Source organism: Polistes fuscatus, unplaced genomic scaffold (assembly GCF_010416935.1).
Source record: "Polistes fuscatus isolate 324 unplaced genomic scaffold, CU_Pfus_HIC Scaffold2, whole genome shotgun sequence".
In the NCBI taxonomy this organism is placed as follows: Eukaryota; Metazoa; Arthropoda; class Insecta; order Hymenoptera; family Vespidae; genus Polistes; species Polistes fuscatus.
The window spans coordinates 4,350,794-4,368,763 of NW_025113096.1; the positions used below are offsets into that span (position 1 = coordinate 4,350,794).

At 34.0% G+C, this 17,970-nt stretch overlaps 4 protein-coding genes across 6 annotated transcripts; 1 reads left to right on the plus strand and 3 right to left on the minus strand.

Moving 5' to 3' along the window:
• Positions 1-765: 765 nt before the first annotated feature.
• Positions 766-2,984, minus strand: LOC122516389 (formin-J-like). Its single transcript, XM_043634152.1, has one exon. The coding sequence runs from the start codon at positions 2,630-2,632 to the stop codon at positions 1,100-1,102; it is 1,533 nt and encodes a 510-aa protein (XP_043490087.1). The 5' UTR covers positions 2,633-2,984; the 3' UTR covers positions 766-1,099.
• A 5,070-nt stretch (positions 2,985-8,054) lies between these two features.
• Positions 8,055-13,560, minus strand: LOC122516336 (claspin-like). The gene is made up of 7 exons (XM_043634059.1): positions 12,931-13,560; positions 12,674-12,841; positions 12,242-12,450; positions 9,404-12,135; positions 9,170-9,306; positions 8,873-9,085; positions 8,055-8,463 (listed from the first exon to the last, which is right to left on the minus strand). The coding sequence occupies exons 1-7, from the start codon at positions 13,474-13,476 to the stop codon at positions 8,119-8,121; spliced, it is 4,350 nt and encodes a 1,449-aa protein (XP_043489994.1). The 5' UTR covers positions 13,477-13,560; the 3' UTR covers positions 8,055-8,118.
• Positions 13,561-13,745: 185 nt separating this feature from the next.
• LOC122516337 (cyclin-dependent kinase 10) lies at positions 13,746-16,067 on the plus strand. 2 transcript variants are annotated; one of them, XM_043634062.1, is made up of 6 exons: positions 13,746-14,017; positions 14,304-14,458; positions 14,540-15,140; positions 15,234-15,530; positions 15,637-15,770; positions 15,859-16,067. In XM_043634062.1, exons 1-6 carry the CDS (start codon positions 14,008-14,010, stop codon positions 15,892-15,894), a joined length of 1,233 nt encoding a protein of 410 aa, XP_043489997.1. In that variant the 5' UTR covers positions 13,746-14,007; the 3' UTR covers positions 15,895-16,067. The 2 variants fall into 2 exon arrangements, with proteins under 2 accessions (XP_043489997.1, XP_043489996.1); XM_043634061.1 differs by having other exon boundaries at positions 13,747-14,158.
• Positions 16,068-16,303: 236 nt separating this feature from the next.
• On the minus strand, positions 16,304-17,757 carry LOC122516338 (ejaculatory bulb-specific protein 3-like). 2 transcript variants are annotated; one of them, XM_043634063.1, is made up of 3 exons: positions 17,652-17,757; positions 17,318-17,523; positions 16,304-16,727 (listed from the first exon to the last, which is right to left on the minus strand). In XM_043634063.1, the coding sequence occupies exons 2-3, from the start codon at positions 17,499-17,501 to the stop codon at positions 16,537-16,539; spliced, it is 375 nt and encodes a 124-aa protein (XP_043489998.1). In that variant the 5' UTR covers positions 17,502-17,523; positions 17,652-17,757; the 3' UTR covers positions 16,304-16,536. The 2 variants fall into 2 exon arrangements, with proteins under 2 accessions (XP_043489998.1, XP_043489999.1); XM_043634064.1 differs by having other exon boundaries at positions 17,318-17,520; positions 17,652-17,752.
• Positions 17,758-17,970: the final 213 nt, after the last annotated feature.

Sequence of the window (17,970 nt, forward strand, 5' to 3'; positions counted from 1 at the left end):
TAGTATCTATAATATTATTAATGAAATTAATATGAAATGGGATTGATTATTATTATCGTTATTAACCGTAATATACCGAAACGAGCAAGAGAATTTAACGCTCTCAACACGAATCGAGATCTTCACGCTCGATACGTCACCACCCCCTCGATCCCCCTCCGCCACCACCACCACCACCCCCATCCTCATCCACCCCATACTCTGTTCCTTCTTCACTTTACCTATGTACACCCTATAACCCGACCTACCCTCACTATCTACACATTTACATCGAACAAAACCCCATCGAAGATCAATTACCACTTTTACAGAAAATTTACAAACTCAAAACTATAATATTATAACGCGCGCTTATTTTCTTTTCTTTTTTTTTTTCTTCTTTTCCTTTCAAGAAAGCACATTTTATTATTTTCTTATACCATACCGTGAGTTTTTTCCCCTTACTCTTTTTATTTCCTTTTTATTTCTTTGGCAATTACTATAGCACGCTTATATATCTAATAAAATAATAATAATAATAATAATAATAATAATAATAATAGTAATAATAATTAATACTTGTTGTGTTTTGTGCCAGTGAAAAATAATTGAACGAACCGTCGTTTGAAATCATTTCTCGCGATGAACGTGAATCTTCGAAGTAATCGTTTTTCTTTTTTCACGATTATCTTTTTGTTTTCTCTCTTTCTTTCTTCTTTTTTTTATATATTTTTTTTTTCATTTTTCACATTTATTTCTTATTTTTATTTATTTTTCTCTTAATTTTCTTTCTTTCGCTTTTAAAATACTTTTCAGCCTTTATACTTTGACTTTCAGATTCCCGTAATAATAAAGTGTTTCGATTGAAGATATCGAATTTGGAGCATTTTGATTGTTTACTCACGTATTCGAAACTTAATCGATGAATAACGTTGAAATAATCATTCAGATTTGAGATATTAATTAATATGAAGTATAATAAGAAGTAGTACTATCGATTAGTACTGAATTAGAAGGAAGTAGTAAGAATTAATCTGAAGTAGTACGAGTCTTACAAGTCAAGGCCGTATCTCCAATAAAATCCAGGTCGTCGAGGTAGGGGTCGAGCAGGAAACTGGTGTCAGGGCATCACGTTGCTCGAAAGACTCTGTATACCGAGCTGGCTACTGTCCAACTTGGATGCAGTTTCCGGATCGTCTAGGGTGATGTTTTTGGTGGTATTGTTGTTATTGTTATTATTGTTGTTGGTATTGTTGCTGCTATTACTGTTAGTGCTACTATTGCTATTGCTGTTGGTGTTGGCGTTAAGAACATTTTCCGGATGTTGATTGGCAATGTGTTTTCTCAAGGCAGCCTGCCGACTGAACTTGGCGTCACATCTGGTGCAAGGTATCTCGGTTGTCGTGGTGGCACTCTGTGTCGATGAATTGGAACCACCGGTAATCGATTCTCCGTTCGGTAATCTCGGTTTGTGCCAACGACGATGGGAAGCAAGATTAGCCGGACAAGAGAACCTCTTGTCGCACTCCGGACACTTGTATTCAACATGAGCTATTCTGGAACACCTGTGTTGAGCCAATTGAAATGCGTCTTCGTGTAATTGCCTGCAGAGCTTACACTGATAGGGACCAAGCCGATTTTCGATCTTAGCCAGTTCGGCCCGTGCCTCTTCGGTGACTTCGACGATGTTGAAAGCCGGATCTATGTCACCGGTAACCACTGCCTCGTCCGGTCCTAGTATTACCGTTCCGGAAACAGGACTGCTCGTATCCTCGTCGAATTTAAGTCTTCTCGCGTGTTTCTTTTTTGGTCTTGGCGTAGGCTTGTCGGACGATACGTTTTGTCGGGGAGTAACGTTAACGTTTATCATCGAACTAGATGGCGAAGATACATCTTCTTCTCTGGTCTTCCTTCTTGGACATTGGGGTGGCGATGGAGTACTCGGTGGGGTCATAGGTGCGTGTATACTTTGAAAATGATGCTGCGGTGTCAATAAAAGTTGCTGATGGTAAGATTGTATCGATTGCAATCGTGTCGGACTGTTCAATAATAGCTTTTGATTTTGCAATTGATGATACTTTTGAATAGCGTCATTGTTCGGATAAGGTGGTGGCAATCGAGTGGTGGTCTCATCAGGAAACCGAGCCTTATCGAATACTTCCTGAACGTGCAAACCGTTTTCTTTTGACGATGCCAAATGTCTGTCGTAACTCCGTTGACTGTGAGCTGACGAACTACGTTGAGGTTCGATTTCGATTTCCTCGATCAAAAGTGGATCAACGCTTTCGCTCTCCGTTCGATATCTTCGATTTTCCGCTCGTCTTTGGACCTCCTCGCGAATTCTCCTGTCTTCCTCGTCATCTACCTCGATAGCAGCATCCTCGGTAGTGGTCCTAGGCGTGTTGGATGTAGCCGGTGCTTTCAAGGACAAATCCAATGGACAAGGTGTCGAAGGTCTCGATGATTCCCAACCGCGTAATACGGTCTGATGTTGCTCAGATATTCTACCGTACGTACTAGCTGCGTTGTTGTCCGTTGGTATGTGCCAGCTCGTTTGCGGTGCCGCATACGGATGATGAACTTCCTCTCCGTAATAACCGAAATAGTTTAACCCGGGAGCGAGAAACGCCCGGGGCAAAGTACTGTGTAGCATCTTTCCCCCTTTCTTTCTTTTTTTTCTTACTTTCACGAGATCTTTATCTTTCTATCTCTCTCTCTCTCTTTTTTCTCTCCCTCTCTCGAGGATTAATTTCCTCGTGCCTGATTTGTCCTTGATTGAATTTTCACGAGGTACTCTTCCTAAGTGATTCGAACAGCTTCGTCTTCTCCATGATTTATTCAAATATCTCTAATCTGAATATGAAAAAGGAAAATGATAAAAACTAACTAAATCTGGTCTCTCGCCAACCTGTCGATGATGTGTTTTCGTTTAAAATCCAGCCTATTTTAAAAACCTACTACGACACGACCCTCCACCTCGGCGTTCGGACGCCGTTTGACAGAAGGAAGCTCGTGCCACGTCTCGTATATCCCTATGCTCCGCCCGGGAGCTAACTGCTATCTCGATTCCTATTGGTCGGCCACCTTATCCTCCCCTCTTTTGTGCTCGGGCGCGTGCTCATTTAAACGCCCGACGCCCCTCGCCAAACGACCAGACGCGGGCAGACGCGGGTAGACGCTGCTTGCCTGCCTGCCTGCCTGCTTGCCTTCCTGCCTGTTCTGTCTGCTTACTTGTACTTCTTTCTTTACAAGCTATACGAACAAATCAACTCTCGTAATTTTCTTCTTCTTCTTTCTTTTCTTCATCGAAATGTATTTGATTAAATCCAACTGTAACACTGTCTTTCAATTATACACTCTTCTTTTTCTCTTTTATTTGTTTTTGTTTTGTTTCAAACCCAAGTAACCCAACAAATGAAAAATGATTTCAACTTTGTCTTATATTATAATCGAAACGTCATTGATTTATGTTTCATGAATTTCATGATATAACGTAGCATTAACGTAGAAAATATAAACCCGTGTTAAATAAGAAAATAAAAGAAAAGAGAAAGAGAGGGAGAGAGAGAGATCGAGGAGGGATCGTGCGTGAGGAGTAAGATAAGGTGCAATTATACGGTTGCATTGCATACCTTTAATTGTATACCCGACTCTCCCCATATAACGTAACGTTCACGTCATTGTTCTCTCACGCTGTCGCTACGCTTCGTAATTTTTTTTTTCTTTTTTTCTTTTTTTACTATTAAAGTTACATCCTACCATCTCTCGTCCTCTACCTACATTTTTCGCTCGATCGATTATTATTTTTTCTTTCCTATGTCGTGGATAGGCATCAACAACATCAACAATATTCGAATCATATTTGGGTTATTTGAAAAGTAATTTTGTTTAGTCGCGTTTACTGATACCTCTGATATGAGCTTACTCTAAATCTTAAAATCATTTTACGTTTTAGCAACGGACACTTCAGAAGTAATTTAAAATCTCGTTGGGTTTCGATCAACCAAGTAGATTATCAAAAATGATAATAACGCAGTACAAGGAAGAACAAAATTACGTTCAGTTTACGAAAAGAGAATATGTTAAACGAATGTCTTCTAGTAATTTTGATTCGAAAGAATACGTCACGTTGAAAAAAGAAATGGAAGTCAAATAAAACCAATGGTTTTACTTGAGAAAGTAATTGAAAAGTCCAATAAATCAATCGTTAAAAATGCTTTGGATTTTAAATATGGAAAAAAAAGAAACTACTTTCCAAGCAATCAAATACTTTTACGAGTTTTATGGCTGATTTATTACACGGGGTATTTATTGTTAATTATTTTTTGAAATTCGTCAGGTTCGTTCGATCGGTGCGACGTTTGCGGCTTGCCTATAATCTTTTGATCTTCTTAATTATATATAAATAATCATCGAGACTGAGGGGGTGAATTAATCTTTATAAATAATTCCTAGGCTTATAATGGGCCTACGTTAATGTCACTTATGTATGTCAACCAACATTCGTCTGCGAAATATTAGCGTGTGTTGGTGTGGTGCGTATGTACGTACATGTACGACTGTACTCATACATGCAAGAAGATCAGCCGATTCCGTTAGTTAATCCGCACCCCCTTGTGGGATCTACGAAGGTCGGACAATCACGCTCTGTAATTGGACGAGAGCCTGTTGAGATGCACTCAAGACGTTGCCGTCCATCGATGTTGCTCCTCTCCACCTTCGAAGAATAACTCGACAGTTCGACCAATCAACGCAATCATTGGCCAATTATTATCAGTGGAAACACGCTTGGTTAGTTTCGATGGTAAAAAAGAAAATGAACGAATAGAGACGAAAAAGGGAAAATGAATATTGGGTTGAGCCAAAAGTTCGTGAACTTTTTTAAATTATCGATATTTCCAAAAGTAAATTTTACGAAAAGAAAAAAAAAGAAACAATTCCATTATGCAGTTTCAAAGATAAAGTTTCATCACAATAAACGTACGAAGAACTTTTGGTTCACTCTAATATTATGGAAAAAAATATATATGAATTTGATCCCCTTCTCCCACCACCACCATCACCATCACACGTATTTAGAATATCTTATTTAATAATTGGAAGATTATATATATATATATATAAAATAATGTGAAATAGATAGATGGATAGATAGATATTGTTTAAAAAAAAATAAATTACAAAAAATATAGATGCAGAGAAGAGGAGATAAAGGTAGTAGGAGTCGAAACGTTCAGACATTAATTCGGTACGGATTAATTCGGCATCGGCGTTATAGATTATCTCACGTAATCATTCCTGCGTACGAACGAAAACAGGTGGGTACCGTAGAGTCCATTATTATCCGCAAATATTATTCCAACTAATATGTCAGATGTGTGTGTGTGTGTACGTAAGTAAAATATGCGTATGGGGGTGCGAGGATGGAGGTCAATCGATACGGATTTCCAATAATTATTTGATACTACGTAAAACGTTTTCCTACGTGTTGCGCACCCGTGCTTGCTTCGTCGGCTAATCTCCGCAGAATGTTCGTGCGGATATAAAACCAAACAATATATATATATTGTACTATGTACTATCATTACGTAGGGGGAGGAAAATATTTACTAAAACAAAAAAAAAAGAAAAGAAGAAGGGTTTCTTCTCTCTTTTTTATTTTATTTCCTTTTTTATTTGCTTCCCCGTTTATTCACTTTTTCGTTCCACCCTATTTTTTTTACATTTTTTTTCTATATTATTTTTGGATGTTTCGTATTTTGGACCAACAACAACCGATAATAAAAGATACAAACGATTTACCGAATGAATGGTCTCGTTCCGAAATAATCGAATGAAATCAAACGTCGTATTTGTTCGTTTACTTATCGATACATATAACATCGATATAACACTAATAACGAGACATAATAACGAGGACAACGTGCCGGAGTTATAACTATCTTGTTAAATTCACCGAATATACGATTTATCAGTTTCTCCGTTGGCATTCCAATACTCAAATTCGTCACACGTCTAAATAAAACTAATAAGCCATTCGTTTATTCGTATTTTCTGACAATGAGAACTAACATTCACATAATACGTGTGTAATAAATAAATGGTATCAATGCTTTAAAATTGCTTTGTAAAATTATTAAACAGATGACTACTGGTACATCTAAAACAAATAAATGTAATTTTCTATATTTAAAGGAGAAGAGTGGTTGGGTCGGTGCTCGTCTTGAAAAGTAAAAGAAAGAAAGGAAAAAAAAGATGATGATAAAAAAGAATGGATAAAGGGGTTAGAAGGGAGGGAGGGGTAAAGGAAAGAAGATGGGTCCGGAGTAGTAGTAAGCTTTTCGCGTACGAGCAGATGTAAGCGAGTGCTTTCGTAGAAGCAAGCAAGCAAGCAAGCACCAGTTCGAAAACATGGTACTATACTACAGGACATAGGATGGAGGTTAGGGGTGAGGTGGGAAGAGAGAAGGGTGATGGGCGAGGGTGAGGGATGCGTGTACATATTTTATGCGATTTTAATGTGTCTCTGCCTGACTGTTCGGCTTGCACGCTGCTCAACCTCCCAATCCACCTTTCGCGGAGAGCATCAACGTGATCTGGGCATACACCACCCAGCTACCACCCCACCCACCCTCTTCCTCCTTCTCCTCCTCCCTGCACGGACTAGGAGTGACTGCCGTGATGCTCTAATCGGCTTACGCAACAAACCACCCTCATTCCCCGTTTCCACCGCAGTCCTCAACGCTCTTCCAGTCTTTTCCTATCGTATCTCTCTCTCTCTCTCTCTTTACCTTACTCCTCTCTTTTAACCCTCCCACCCCTTCTTCTCTCCTTTCTCTTTTCTTCGTCTCTTAGCTTAAAGCCAGGGGTAGCCTAAATGAAGTGGAACCAACCCAGCCGTCTATTACTTTGTGGTACACGCCAATCTGTTATTCTGACCGAGAATAAAAAGAAAAATCGTCACCATCATCATCATCATCATCATCATCAATATCATCATCATCATCGTTATCATAATCATCATCATCGTCAGCTATTGTTTATTCATATATCTTTCATATTCTTTGTACAATTTGTTAACTTTGAATATACGCGAGCAAGCTCTGAAGCGTTCTGAAACGACGATCGGGGTTTTAACAACGTAACGAATAAGAAGAAGACGACGACGACTACCAATCATCTCGCAGTAGTCTCAAGGATTTCAAGGAAACCGTTAGAAATATTTGAAAAGAGAGAAGAAAAACGCACGTATTTCCATCCATCCATCCATCCATCCATCCACCATCCATCCATCCATCCATCCATCCAGGGCGAAGTCATGCGATTAAAATGTAAGTATATAGTAAATGGAATGTGTTCTTGATGAGTCAGGTCACCACTACGACGCGTGGTTGTGTGTCCACCTCAGCCCTACCTTTCGTGTCGTGTTTGCCGAGCGTGCACGAGGGGCACTCGGTTGCCCTAGGCCAGGACGTGCATTATTGGATAGAGTTACATTAAACATACGCTCCATGCCGTATTGTTCGGATTATTTTCCAATACCGGTGTATAACGCGCGAGAGTGAACAACGGTGCTCGCACGCACTCACGCACTCACTCACACATTCACTCACTCACATTCGTTATACGAAAGATACCTACAGCACTATCCTCATACTATACGACGACGACGATATCGGATGAACCGGAATGAGAGTTGCTATCGAACAAATGTACTACGGCTCTCGTTACTATGAGTACGCTCATTCTCTCTCTCTTTCTCTTTCTCTTTCTATTTTTCTTTTCGTCTCCGACCAACGGTGTTTCCTTTGTTTTACCATCCAAAAAAAAGAAATGTAGCCAATGTCAATCATACAACACCACATGGACCACCATGTACATATACATAGAATTCGTAACACATTTATATATATATAGGATATATAAAAAATAGTATTATATTTCAATGTATTATGCATGTAGATCGCTTATAATAATAATAATAGTAATAATAGTAATAATAATAATAACGATATTTACAATATTTCGAACGTAGCCTCACTAACGTCGAAATATAATATATAAGAATAAAATTATTATACAATTATAACTACCCGTACGTATATTCATATATGTATATATAAAAAATTTGTATTTATATTAAAATATTTTCTTTTTTTTCTTATCCATCCCTTCTTGTTGCTTCATTGTTCTTTTAGGAGTCGTTATATTCCCCGACGTCAAACCCGACGTCGACGCCAACGCCTTCCTCTTTCTACGTTGGAACGTTTTCTCATTCGACGTCGACTCGTTTTCATTTTCTTTGCGGATATTTTCGTTTTCTTCGTCATCGGTTGTCTTCGTCGACGGGGTTACATGCGCGAACACAAAGTTCTTAGTATTCATTGGCGCCAAATTGATCGTATCGTTCAGTCTTACTCTTTTGGCTAGACGATCCAATTCCTCTTCTCCTCGTGATAACAACGAACGTTTTTTCATAATTGTCTGAAACGATCAATGTAATAATTACATTTGTAAATATATATATATACTTGTTTTTTTTTATAATAATATTTATACGCATATATGTTAATTAGATTGGCGACCAGAGTTGGTTTAACTGAAAACCGTATGAATAATGGCTTGAGAAATATAAAACATATTGCTAATAAAATAATACTACAATTTAAATATTGTAACAATCAAACGAAATTGTATAAAACAAATGAAGTAATTAAAATTTATTATTCAACAGCATAGGAGGATCACATTGGTAATATTTAATTACAGATTTTTGAATTACGTTAAGACTACTTTGCCAATCTCGAACGTGTTAATAATAATTATGTATTGATAAAGTAATAACATAATTTATTTTGTATTAATTATTATACGTTAGAATATAATTACTTACTTTAATCACGTTTCTTCTTCCTTCCAATGCAGGTGAGTTCAATAAATCGGTTAAATTACGTGGCATTATCGGTTCTATCATAGGCAAATTATTTTCCAAACGATCTTTTTTCTCCGATTGTTTTGATTCGATTTTCTTTTTCAATAATTTCACCCCAAAATTAAAGATTTCACTTTTTTCCAAATCCTCTTCGATCTCTTCGTCTACTGCTTTCTGCAAATCCAATTAAATTGTGCACATCGAATTTTAATTAACTATTATAAGAATAGAATATTTTTTCTTTTTTATTCCTTATACCTTTTTCTCCTCGATAAATTTGTCTCTTTCGTGCCGAAGTTTGCACCATTCTAATTCATTCTCGTTTTCTTGCGCATCGAATCCGGCGTCCGTTTCATCGTTGACATTAGAAGCATCGTTATTATCACCAAGCTTATCTAGATGAATGTGATAAAATTATTGAAATAAATTTTCAAAATATATTCCAAACACATAGAACATTTCTATTTATATTATATTGATATTTAATAGTACCTATGTTTTTCCATTTGAATTTTCTTTCTCGTCCGCTACCCTCGGTATACAAATCTCCATCCTCGAATAATAATTCTTGTAACATTCTCACCTCCCTTTGATCCTGATCTAACATTTGTTTCATATGAATTTTTTCCAATTGATTATGCACTTTATTTTCATCGATATCATCCTCGTCTCCTTCCTCTATTTCCAATTTATCCAAATCTTGTTCATCCTCATCTGCGGAATCCCAATCGCTTTCACTCAACTCGGCTTCTTCTTCCAAAAACTCAGCAGCAATTTTATTCTTCCTCTTTTTCGGTAGAACTACTTCATTTTCCTCGGAATCGTAATCAACGTAATCGTCGTTTACTTTTTCCTCATCCGATTGTACGTTAACCCGACGATTGTCGTCTTCCTCCTCCTCGTCGTCATCTGATAATTCTAATTTTTTAGGATGTTTTTTCGTTACTTTTACTTTACCTTTGTGATTAGAATCATCTTCGCTGTCAGACGATAATACGACAGATAATTTATTCCACGTAGCTTCGGCGTTATTCGAATTTTCTTCTTTTTTATTATCTTTACAAGTATTGCTAGGTGAAACAGAATTTTCTTCCAAAAAGAGCGTTATATCTTGAGAATTGTCGTTTTCAAACAATGTATTTTTGTCTGATTTTGATACGTCTGACATATCTTTGTTGAATTCATTCATTGTCAATGAAGATGTTTGCTCCGATGATATTGGATTTAACTTCATCATCTGCACAGATGGAAATGCTCCTGAACATAATTGCATGAGATCTTCATCGTTAGCTACATCGTTATAGTCATCGAAAAGCTTTTTTTGTGGTCCTAATCGCTTATCCATACTAAAACGATTTTTAGATGTATCGAATGGCGTTTGAGATAATGAATCGACATCATTACCAAATACAAATTCTTTCTTAACTGAATTCTTTTTAGAAGAATTTGAGTTTGCGTGTAGTATTGTTAATTGCGTAATCGGAGATACAAAATCAAGAACATTTGTTTTAATCAATGGCGTCTTACATATTTGCGTTAAATCTGATTGTTGATTATTTTTTTGAAAAATTGAAACATAATTTTCTTCGTCGCTGTTCCATTGACTTTGACAATTATCATCAATCGTTTCAAATATATCCACGTCCGTTTTATTTCTTTTAAAAACTTTTTTCTTCGTTTCATTAGTCTCATCCATTGAAGTTTTTGACGACGACAAATTAGAATCATCTTCAAACGCTTTTATGATTCTCTTCGGTTTCCATTTCCCTTTAATGCCAATACTTTCATCATTTGTGTCTTCATTATTTTGTTCATTATTATCATCGTTGTTTTCCTCTTCCTCCTCTTCCTCTTCCTCTTCCTCCTCTTCCTCTTCTTCTTCCTCTTCCTCTTCTTCCTCCTCTTCATTTTCTTCTTTCTCCTCCTCCACTTCATTATCATCATCTTCAATCTCACTTTCCATAGCTTCATCGTCCGCAAATTCACACATAGGCTTGTATTTTTTATCTACCATTGGTATATCGTTCTCTTCTGGTTCACTTTCTCCGCTTGTGCTAGATTCATCCAGTAACTTTCCCTCAATCTCGTTATTATCTATGTCTACAACGTCCTCTTCTAATTCATCCTTATCCTTTTCCTCTTGTTCCTTTTGTTTCCATTCTTCGTTACGTTTCATAGCCATTTTAAGTTTCAGATTTTCCTTCAAACGTTTCAATTTAGCTCCAGGCTTAGATAATTCTGGATCTTCTTTTTCAATAATTGGCTTTTTATATAAAAGCGAACGTTTAACTGCCTTTAATCCATCGGTAGTATTTTCTATGTGAAGAACATTTATTTCGGTTGTTTCTTCTGCATTTTTATCGCTCGCAGTATGTTTGACAAAAAATCTATTTATTAAATTTTCCACGCCTTTCTTGTTTGGTTTTACGTCGCGCGATAAATCAATTATCATACCTGGAGAGCCTTTTAATCGTGGCTCTACTTTTTTCTTTATATCTAGTAATAATTGTTTTCTAGCACTTTTTTCTTCTTCGACAAAGTCTGGTAAAGGTAAGCCTTGTACACACTCCGCTGTTTTTTCTATTGTATTTTCCAATACAGAGGTTTCTATATCTCGGTTATCATCGCTAGCTTGATCATGCAATTTATCATTTTCATCTTCGTGCAATGAAATATTTGCATCAATTGCTTCCAATACTTCATTTTCTTTTTCCTCTAAACATATTTCATTTGTCTTTTCCAATACAATATTTTTTTCTAATATATCTTCGTCGTATTTTTTAACTTCACATTCCACTAGATCAAGTAACTTATTTATTATTTCTTGTGCAATTGTTTCATCATTTTTACTATGATCATGAATAATATTCTCAGATAAATCAAAATCAGTTTTTTCTATTTTATCACTTAAATCTGCTGTAGCTTTTATCTCATTATTATCAATAAATAATCCTTCTGAAATATTGTTTACAGTAGATTCGCAATGTGAAATATCTTCGTTAATGGAAGAACTTTCAGTACCATTAGTCGTTACCTTTTCAACATTTTCAATAAAAATACAATCGACATCATTTAAAAGAGTCGTTCCATTCCCAACTGAAGATGTGCTAGCATCTTTGATTGTAAGTTCAGAAATAGGATTTTCTACTTTCTCTATTTCTTCATCCGAATCAGAAGATTTGTAAAATTCTTCTGCTTCTTTTTCTTTATCTTCAAGTACTTTGCTATATAAAAAAGAAAAGAAACAATTGATTGATAAATAATTTTAAAAAATGTTTTAGAAAATATTTTAAAAATACTTATATTTAGTATGAAGTATGAAGATATTACCTTACAATAGCGGAAGACATTTTGAGTTTAGTAGCAGTCGTAGGTGCATTGGGAAGAGTTACAGATACTTTTTTTCTATTTAAAAATTCCTGCAATGTTCGTGGTTTTGGTCTATGATATGGTAAGGATAATTCAGTTTCTCTAATTAATCGTTGAGTTTCACTATGAATTTGTTTCATTGCTTCATTTTTAGAAGCTCTGATTGAACTCTGAAATAATAATTTTATACACTATAATGTTTTTTGAGACAGAAACGAGCACAAAATATAGTATTGACTTTGGCATGCAGTTTTGAAAAAAAATTATAGTGCAAGGGCTTAAGGGTGGGGCTTAAATATTTTTTTAAAATTTACATATATACGCTGTCAGTGAACCAGAAAAATTAATACATAGAATGGTGTTTTCCCTTATTAAAAATTATACTCCACTTACTTTCCTATTGCTTTCTTTCTTCTTACTCGTTGACTTGGTCATACTTTTATTTCCATTTTTTAATACCGTAAATTTATTATCATTTTCAACAAAAGTTGACGGTTGAATCTCATCTTCATCCGACTCACTATCAACCAGTGTCTCAAATCTTTTTACTGCTTTGTTGGACTGAATAGTTATAACAAATTCATTATATGATTACCATTATTTGTATACATAAATAATTAATGTATCAGTAATATCAAAAGTGAACTTACGCTTTCTTCTTTTTCTATTGAATTTTGAGATGCACTAACAGAATCATCATTATCATCATCATCAATTAATATCATCTTGTTTTTCTTCTTTTTAATAATATTTTTTTCTGAACTAACATTAGAAATAACAGATTCTGAGTCATCGTCAATAACATTTTTCCTCCTTTGTGATGAAGATATACCAATATCACTGTCTTCGGAATCACTGTCTATAACACTTAAATACTTCTTCGATGATGATTTAACTATCTTAATTTGATCATTACTTTCCAATAAAATATCTTTATCTGTATTATCTAAATCTAAGACATTTTTAATATTATTATCTACATTATCACAGTCAGCTATAACTTCAGAATTCATTTCTTTTAAAACTTTTTCCAAACTATCATCTTTGGGTTGATTATGTGTAATATTGTCACAAGATGTTTTTATAATTTCATTCATTAAATTCTTCTTATTGTTATCATTAATAACTAACTCTTCATTATCATCAACGTCCTTGTGTTGTAAAATATTATTTTGTTCCACAATAACAGTTGCCATATTTATATTATAAAGAAAATAAAACGAATATTAAATTAAATAACAAATGGATAAACAAATTTACTTTAAAAATATACTGTCTGATTACACGTGAAGCACAAAAGAATGTATGTACATACTGCCGCCAAATCGTTAACAACTTTAAAAATTAAAAAGTTACTAATCGAAGTAAATTCCTAGTTTATCTTCCCATATATACACTATTTTTTTTTAAGATTATGAATGAAGCATATTATTCGAGAGTTATTACATTTATGTGCATTATTTTGTATAGAGTTTAATGCTTTAGTAATAACTAATTAAATTATTCATTTGTTTTTTGAATATAAATGAATTTTTAAATTTATATTTATATTTATAATGTTGGTAAGAAACGTACGCGTTGAATTGGCTCTCATCGGTACGATTTGTCGGTAAAAGTTAAACCATCAATTTAATTGAAACATAATTTAGTTTATTGAAGCGTAAATGCTTGAATAAAGGGATAATATTATTAAAAAAACTTAATAACCCATATATACAGCAGCAATTATGACAAAAGGTATGTCTAAATACTGTAACGTTGTGTACTAAAAATACCGGTACAAGAGGTTAAGTTCCGAACAAGCGTTTACAGAGAGTGAGGAGTATAAATATCAAGGAATTATGAATTTTGAGACATCCTTTTTTTCAGGCTTTGAAGGTATAATAAAATGTTTACTTATTGCATCATTGATGTATTCAGTGTCTATATAATATACGAATAATGTTCTTTCAATATTATTATTATTAATATATGTTTAGAGAACAAAAAATCAATTTCAATGTATATTACCATTACATTTTAGACGAGGCCTTAGAGAAGAAATCTGTGGAAAACAATGACACTGATAAAAAAGCAGCATCCGAAGCTGGACCAGATCCATCTGCACCCATTACGAGAAAGGGTGTTTTAACTTCATTCTTAACTGGCAAGCCTATGGAAATACCTGATCAAGATATTGTAATTATTTCTATTATTGTATAAATTTATATTTTGTTTTATAGTATATTAATAGTAATTTTATCACTTTACATTTACCAGCTTGGCAAATGTCGATTTGTATCGGAGTTTGAAAAATTGAACCGCATTGGCGAGGGTACTTATGGAATCGTATACCGAGCTAGAGATACCAAAAATGATAAAGTTGTTGCTCTTAAAAAGGTGAGAATGGAACATGAAAAGGATGGATTGCCAGTAAGCGGTCTGAGAGAAATTTCTGTTCTTTTATCCTGTCGTCATGAAAATATTGTTCACTTGAGAGAAGTCGTCGTTGGAAGAAGTTTAGAAAGTATATTCCTTGCGATGGAATATTGCGAACAAGATTTGGCTAGTTTATTGGACAACATGCAGGCTCCATTTTCGGAAAGTCAAGTCAAATGTATTGTCTTGCAAGTGTTGAAGGGCCTCAGATATTTGCATCATAACTTTATTGTACATAGAGACTTGAAGGTTTCAAACCTTCTTATGACCGATAAAGGATGCGTTAAAATAGCTGATTTCGGACTTGCTAGATGGTTTGGATTACCTTTAAAACCAATGACTCCCAGAGTAGTAACATTGTGGTATAGAGCACCAGAATTATTATTACAAGCAAAGACACAAACAACTTCTGTTGATATGTGGGCTGCTGGATGTATATTAGGTAAATAAAAATAATGCTGCTTATTATTTAATATATGAATATATATGAATAATATATGAATTAATTTATTATTTGTATATTCTTTTATATTAGGAGAACTGTTGGGTCATAGACCTCTTTTACCCGGACGTACAGAAATTCAACAACTGGAATTAATAGTTGATTTATTGGGTACACCCAGTGAAGCTATTTGGCCAGAGTTCAATTCTTTGCCAGTCTTACAGAATTTTACTCTTAAACAACAACCGTATAATAATTTAAAACAAAGATTCCCTTGGTTAAGTGCTGCTGGTTTGAGATTATTAAACTTTTTATTCATGTACGATCCAAAGAAACGAGCAACTGCGGAGGAATGCTTACAAAGCAGTTACTTCAAAGAAGCACCTTTACGTTAGTATAATTTATACACTTATATATAATTACAATACAATTATCGTACTTGTACCGAGTATCATGTATATTACAGAAATTTAATATTTATTTATTTATTCGACAGCTTGCGATCCAAAACTTATGCCAACATTCCCTCAACATCGAAATATGAAGAAAGTTGTTCCGCCTAAAGAAAATCGTGAACAAGAGAATAATGTTACAGACCAGACTAATAATTTACCAGCAATTTCTGATCTAGTAAGTTAAGAAATGTAATAATAGAAGAATAATTGAAAGTAAAGGATTTATCAATCGAATTATTGAAACATTTTGTTTTATTTTACAGTTGGGATCTTTAGTTAAAAAGAGACGCGTGGAATAAACAGAAGTCTAATCTTCTTTTCACAAAAACATTTTTAACTATTTTTCCTGGATTACAAAAAAAAAATTTTGTATTTCATAACAAATATAATATCTAAGTTTAATGTATAAAGTATTCATGTACGACAAAAGAGAAAAGACGTTATTTACGTATCATATAGTTTTAAAAACGAATATAATTCCGTTTTTATTTGTTTGCTCGTGTGACATTTTCGTATGACTACGTCTATTTCGTGTTAATTAATTTCCAATTAATCAATTCCGAATTAATTAATTTTTCATTTAAGAAAATAAAATCTTTAATTCAGTACACGCGTATCGATTGATGGTATATACAAAAATTTTTTAAATATTTGAAGTAATGCATATATGTAGATGAGGTTGAAATGTTTTCAGTCCAACAGAAGCAATTTATTTTTTCAGTGTCAAACTGATTTTTATTTTTTTTTTAAATATAAAAGTTTGTATTGTTACAGCTCAAAAATGTTCAAACCACCCGCGTATATGCATAAGGCGCATCTAACAATCGTCGACTTCAGTCTTCCATATATATATATTATTAATATTAATATTATTATTAATATTATATACTATATTATCTCTAGACGATTATTTTTTCTTATGAGTAACATCATGGTTTCTTCTAAACCTTCTTGCCGCTTTGCAATCTATCCAACTGTTTCTCGTATTCACCTTGTGGGTCAAATTTAGCGATTAGCCGATCCCAATCTTTCGGTCTCCTTGCTTTAAGATGATTCCTGACCTTTACAACAATATCTTTTTGCTTCTGGGTGCATTTAATGCAATTCGTACTAAGAGCGTCGGGTAGAATTTCTGGATAAGAGAAAAAAACGATAATAATTAAATAACATTTGTTACATTTTTGACGATAATATCAATAACGATAGTGAACTTTGTTCTATGCAATTCGTATTTTTATAATAACTTTCACAATTGCCTGTTTTCTCTTCATTTTTTATTTGTAATTTTCTATTTGCATTAGTATTTGCGCAAACTTCTTCGTACGAATTTATATTAAAAAAAATATGTCGTCGATCAATCCGTGTAAGATTATCTTACGATACTTTCAATTAAAAATCCATGACGGGCTTGTTAGAAATCTGTGTGAAACTTGAGAAAGTTCAAAACGTATCTTATGCAATCGTTAGAAGTATATTGAACTCTGTTAGAGAAATAATTTAATCCAAAACCATTTTAATTAATCTTTCAATTATTTGGTATAAACATATATTATATATGTAATAATATTATTATATATCTTATTAATTATATTATATTTAATAAAATATATATAATATTATTACACACATATATTATTTATTTATTCTTATATTTTTCACTGAATAAAAAAAAAATATATTAAATAATTATTCATGTATAATATATTTTTAATTAATACTTACTTTTCATTTCGCGACCTTCCGAGGTGCAGGAACCCTCGCCGAGAAAACATCGAATGTAACTGGTAAGGACACGATCGTTTCGAAGAATTTTATCAACGTCAAAGTCGTCATACTTGCTAGGATATTTATCAGCAGCATAAACCACTGTCACCAACAATGCCAAAAGGATCAAATATCTTGCCATTTTCTTCACCGCGTATTTTCTTCTTGAATGAGAAAAAAAATATTGAAAGACAAAAAATATATCTAATAGGAGAATAACGAAAATGCTTTTTTTTTTTCTATATCCCACTCTAAGGGAAAGTTTTTAATAGAATACTTCGTTTATACCTACCTGCGTCAGTAAAAGTTGAATAATCAAATGGTATCCACGTTAAGTCACCTTTTATATAGCTGACCAACCATTGGAGGGGTATTCGTGTTGACGATCGAGGATATACGACGTTTATGTCTCTCTCTCGTAGGCGTGCAATGCAATGCAAGTATGAGGTAACGGGCCAGATTAAAAAAAAAGCAAGCAGAAAAAGATTAAAATCATAACAGATTCGTTTACAAAAATTTAACAACATTTCCCATCCATTCTTTAGATACAATGCCTACAATTGTTACAATTTTTTAACGTAAAAACGCTTCTCTTTTTTATTTTTTTATTA

Excerpts from the sequence above, each read along its gene's own strand:
- LOC122516389 (XM_043634152.1), bottom strand. The coding sequence starts at position 2,632 with ATGCTACACAGTACTTTGCCCCGGGCGTTTCTCGCTCCCGGGTTAAAC.
- LOC122516336 (XM_043634059.1), bottom strand. The coding sequence starts at position 13,476 with ATGGCAACTGTTATTGTGGAACAAAATAATATTTTACAACACAAGGAC. Across the intron at positions 9,307-9,403 it reads ATTCAAATGGAAAAACATAG|ATAAGCTTGGTGATAATAAC; the intron begins GTACTATTAAAT and ends ACATTCATCTAG. Across the intron at positions 8,464-8,872 it reads GAAGAAGAAACGTGATTAAA|ACAATTATGAAAAAACGTTC; the intron begins GTAAGTAATTAT and ends TGATCGTTTCAG.
- LOC122516337 (XM_043634061.1), top strand. The coding sequence starts at position 14,122 with ATGAATTTTGAGACATCCTTTTTTTCAGGCTTTGAAG. Across the intron at positions 14,159-14,303 it reads CTTTTTTTCAGGCTTTGAAG|ACGAGGCCTTAGAGAAGAAA; the intron begins GTATAATAAAAT and ends ATTACATTTTAG. Across the intron at positions 15,771-15,858 it reads TACCAGCAATTTCTGATCTA|TTGGGATCTTTAGTTAAAAA; the intron begins GTAAGTTAAGAA and ends TTTATTTTACAG.
- LOC122516338 (XM_043634063.1), bottom strand. The coding sequence starts at position 17,501 with ATGGCAAGATATTTGATCCTTTTGGCATTGTTGGTGACAGTGGTTTAT. Across the intron at positions 16,728-17,317 it reads GGAAGGTCGCGAAATGAAAA|AAATTCTACCCGACGCTCTT; the intron begins GTAAGTATTAAT and ends TCTCTTATCCAG.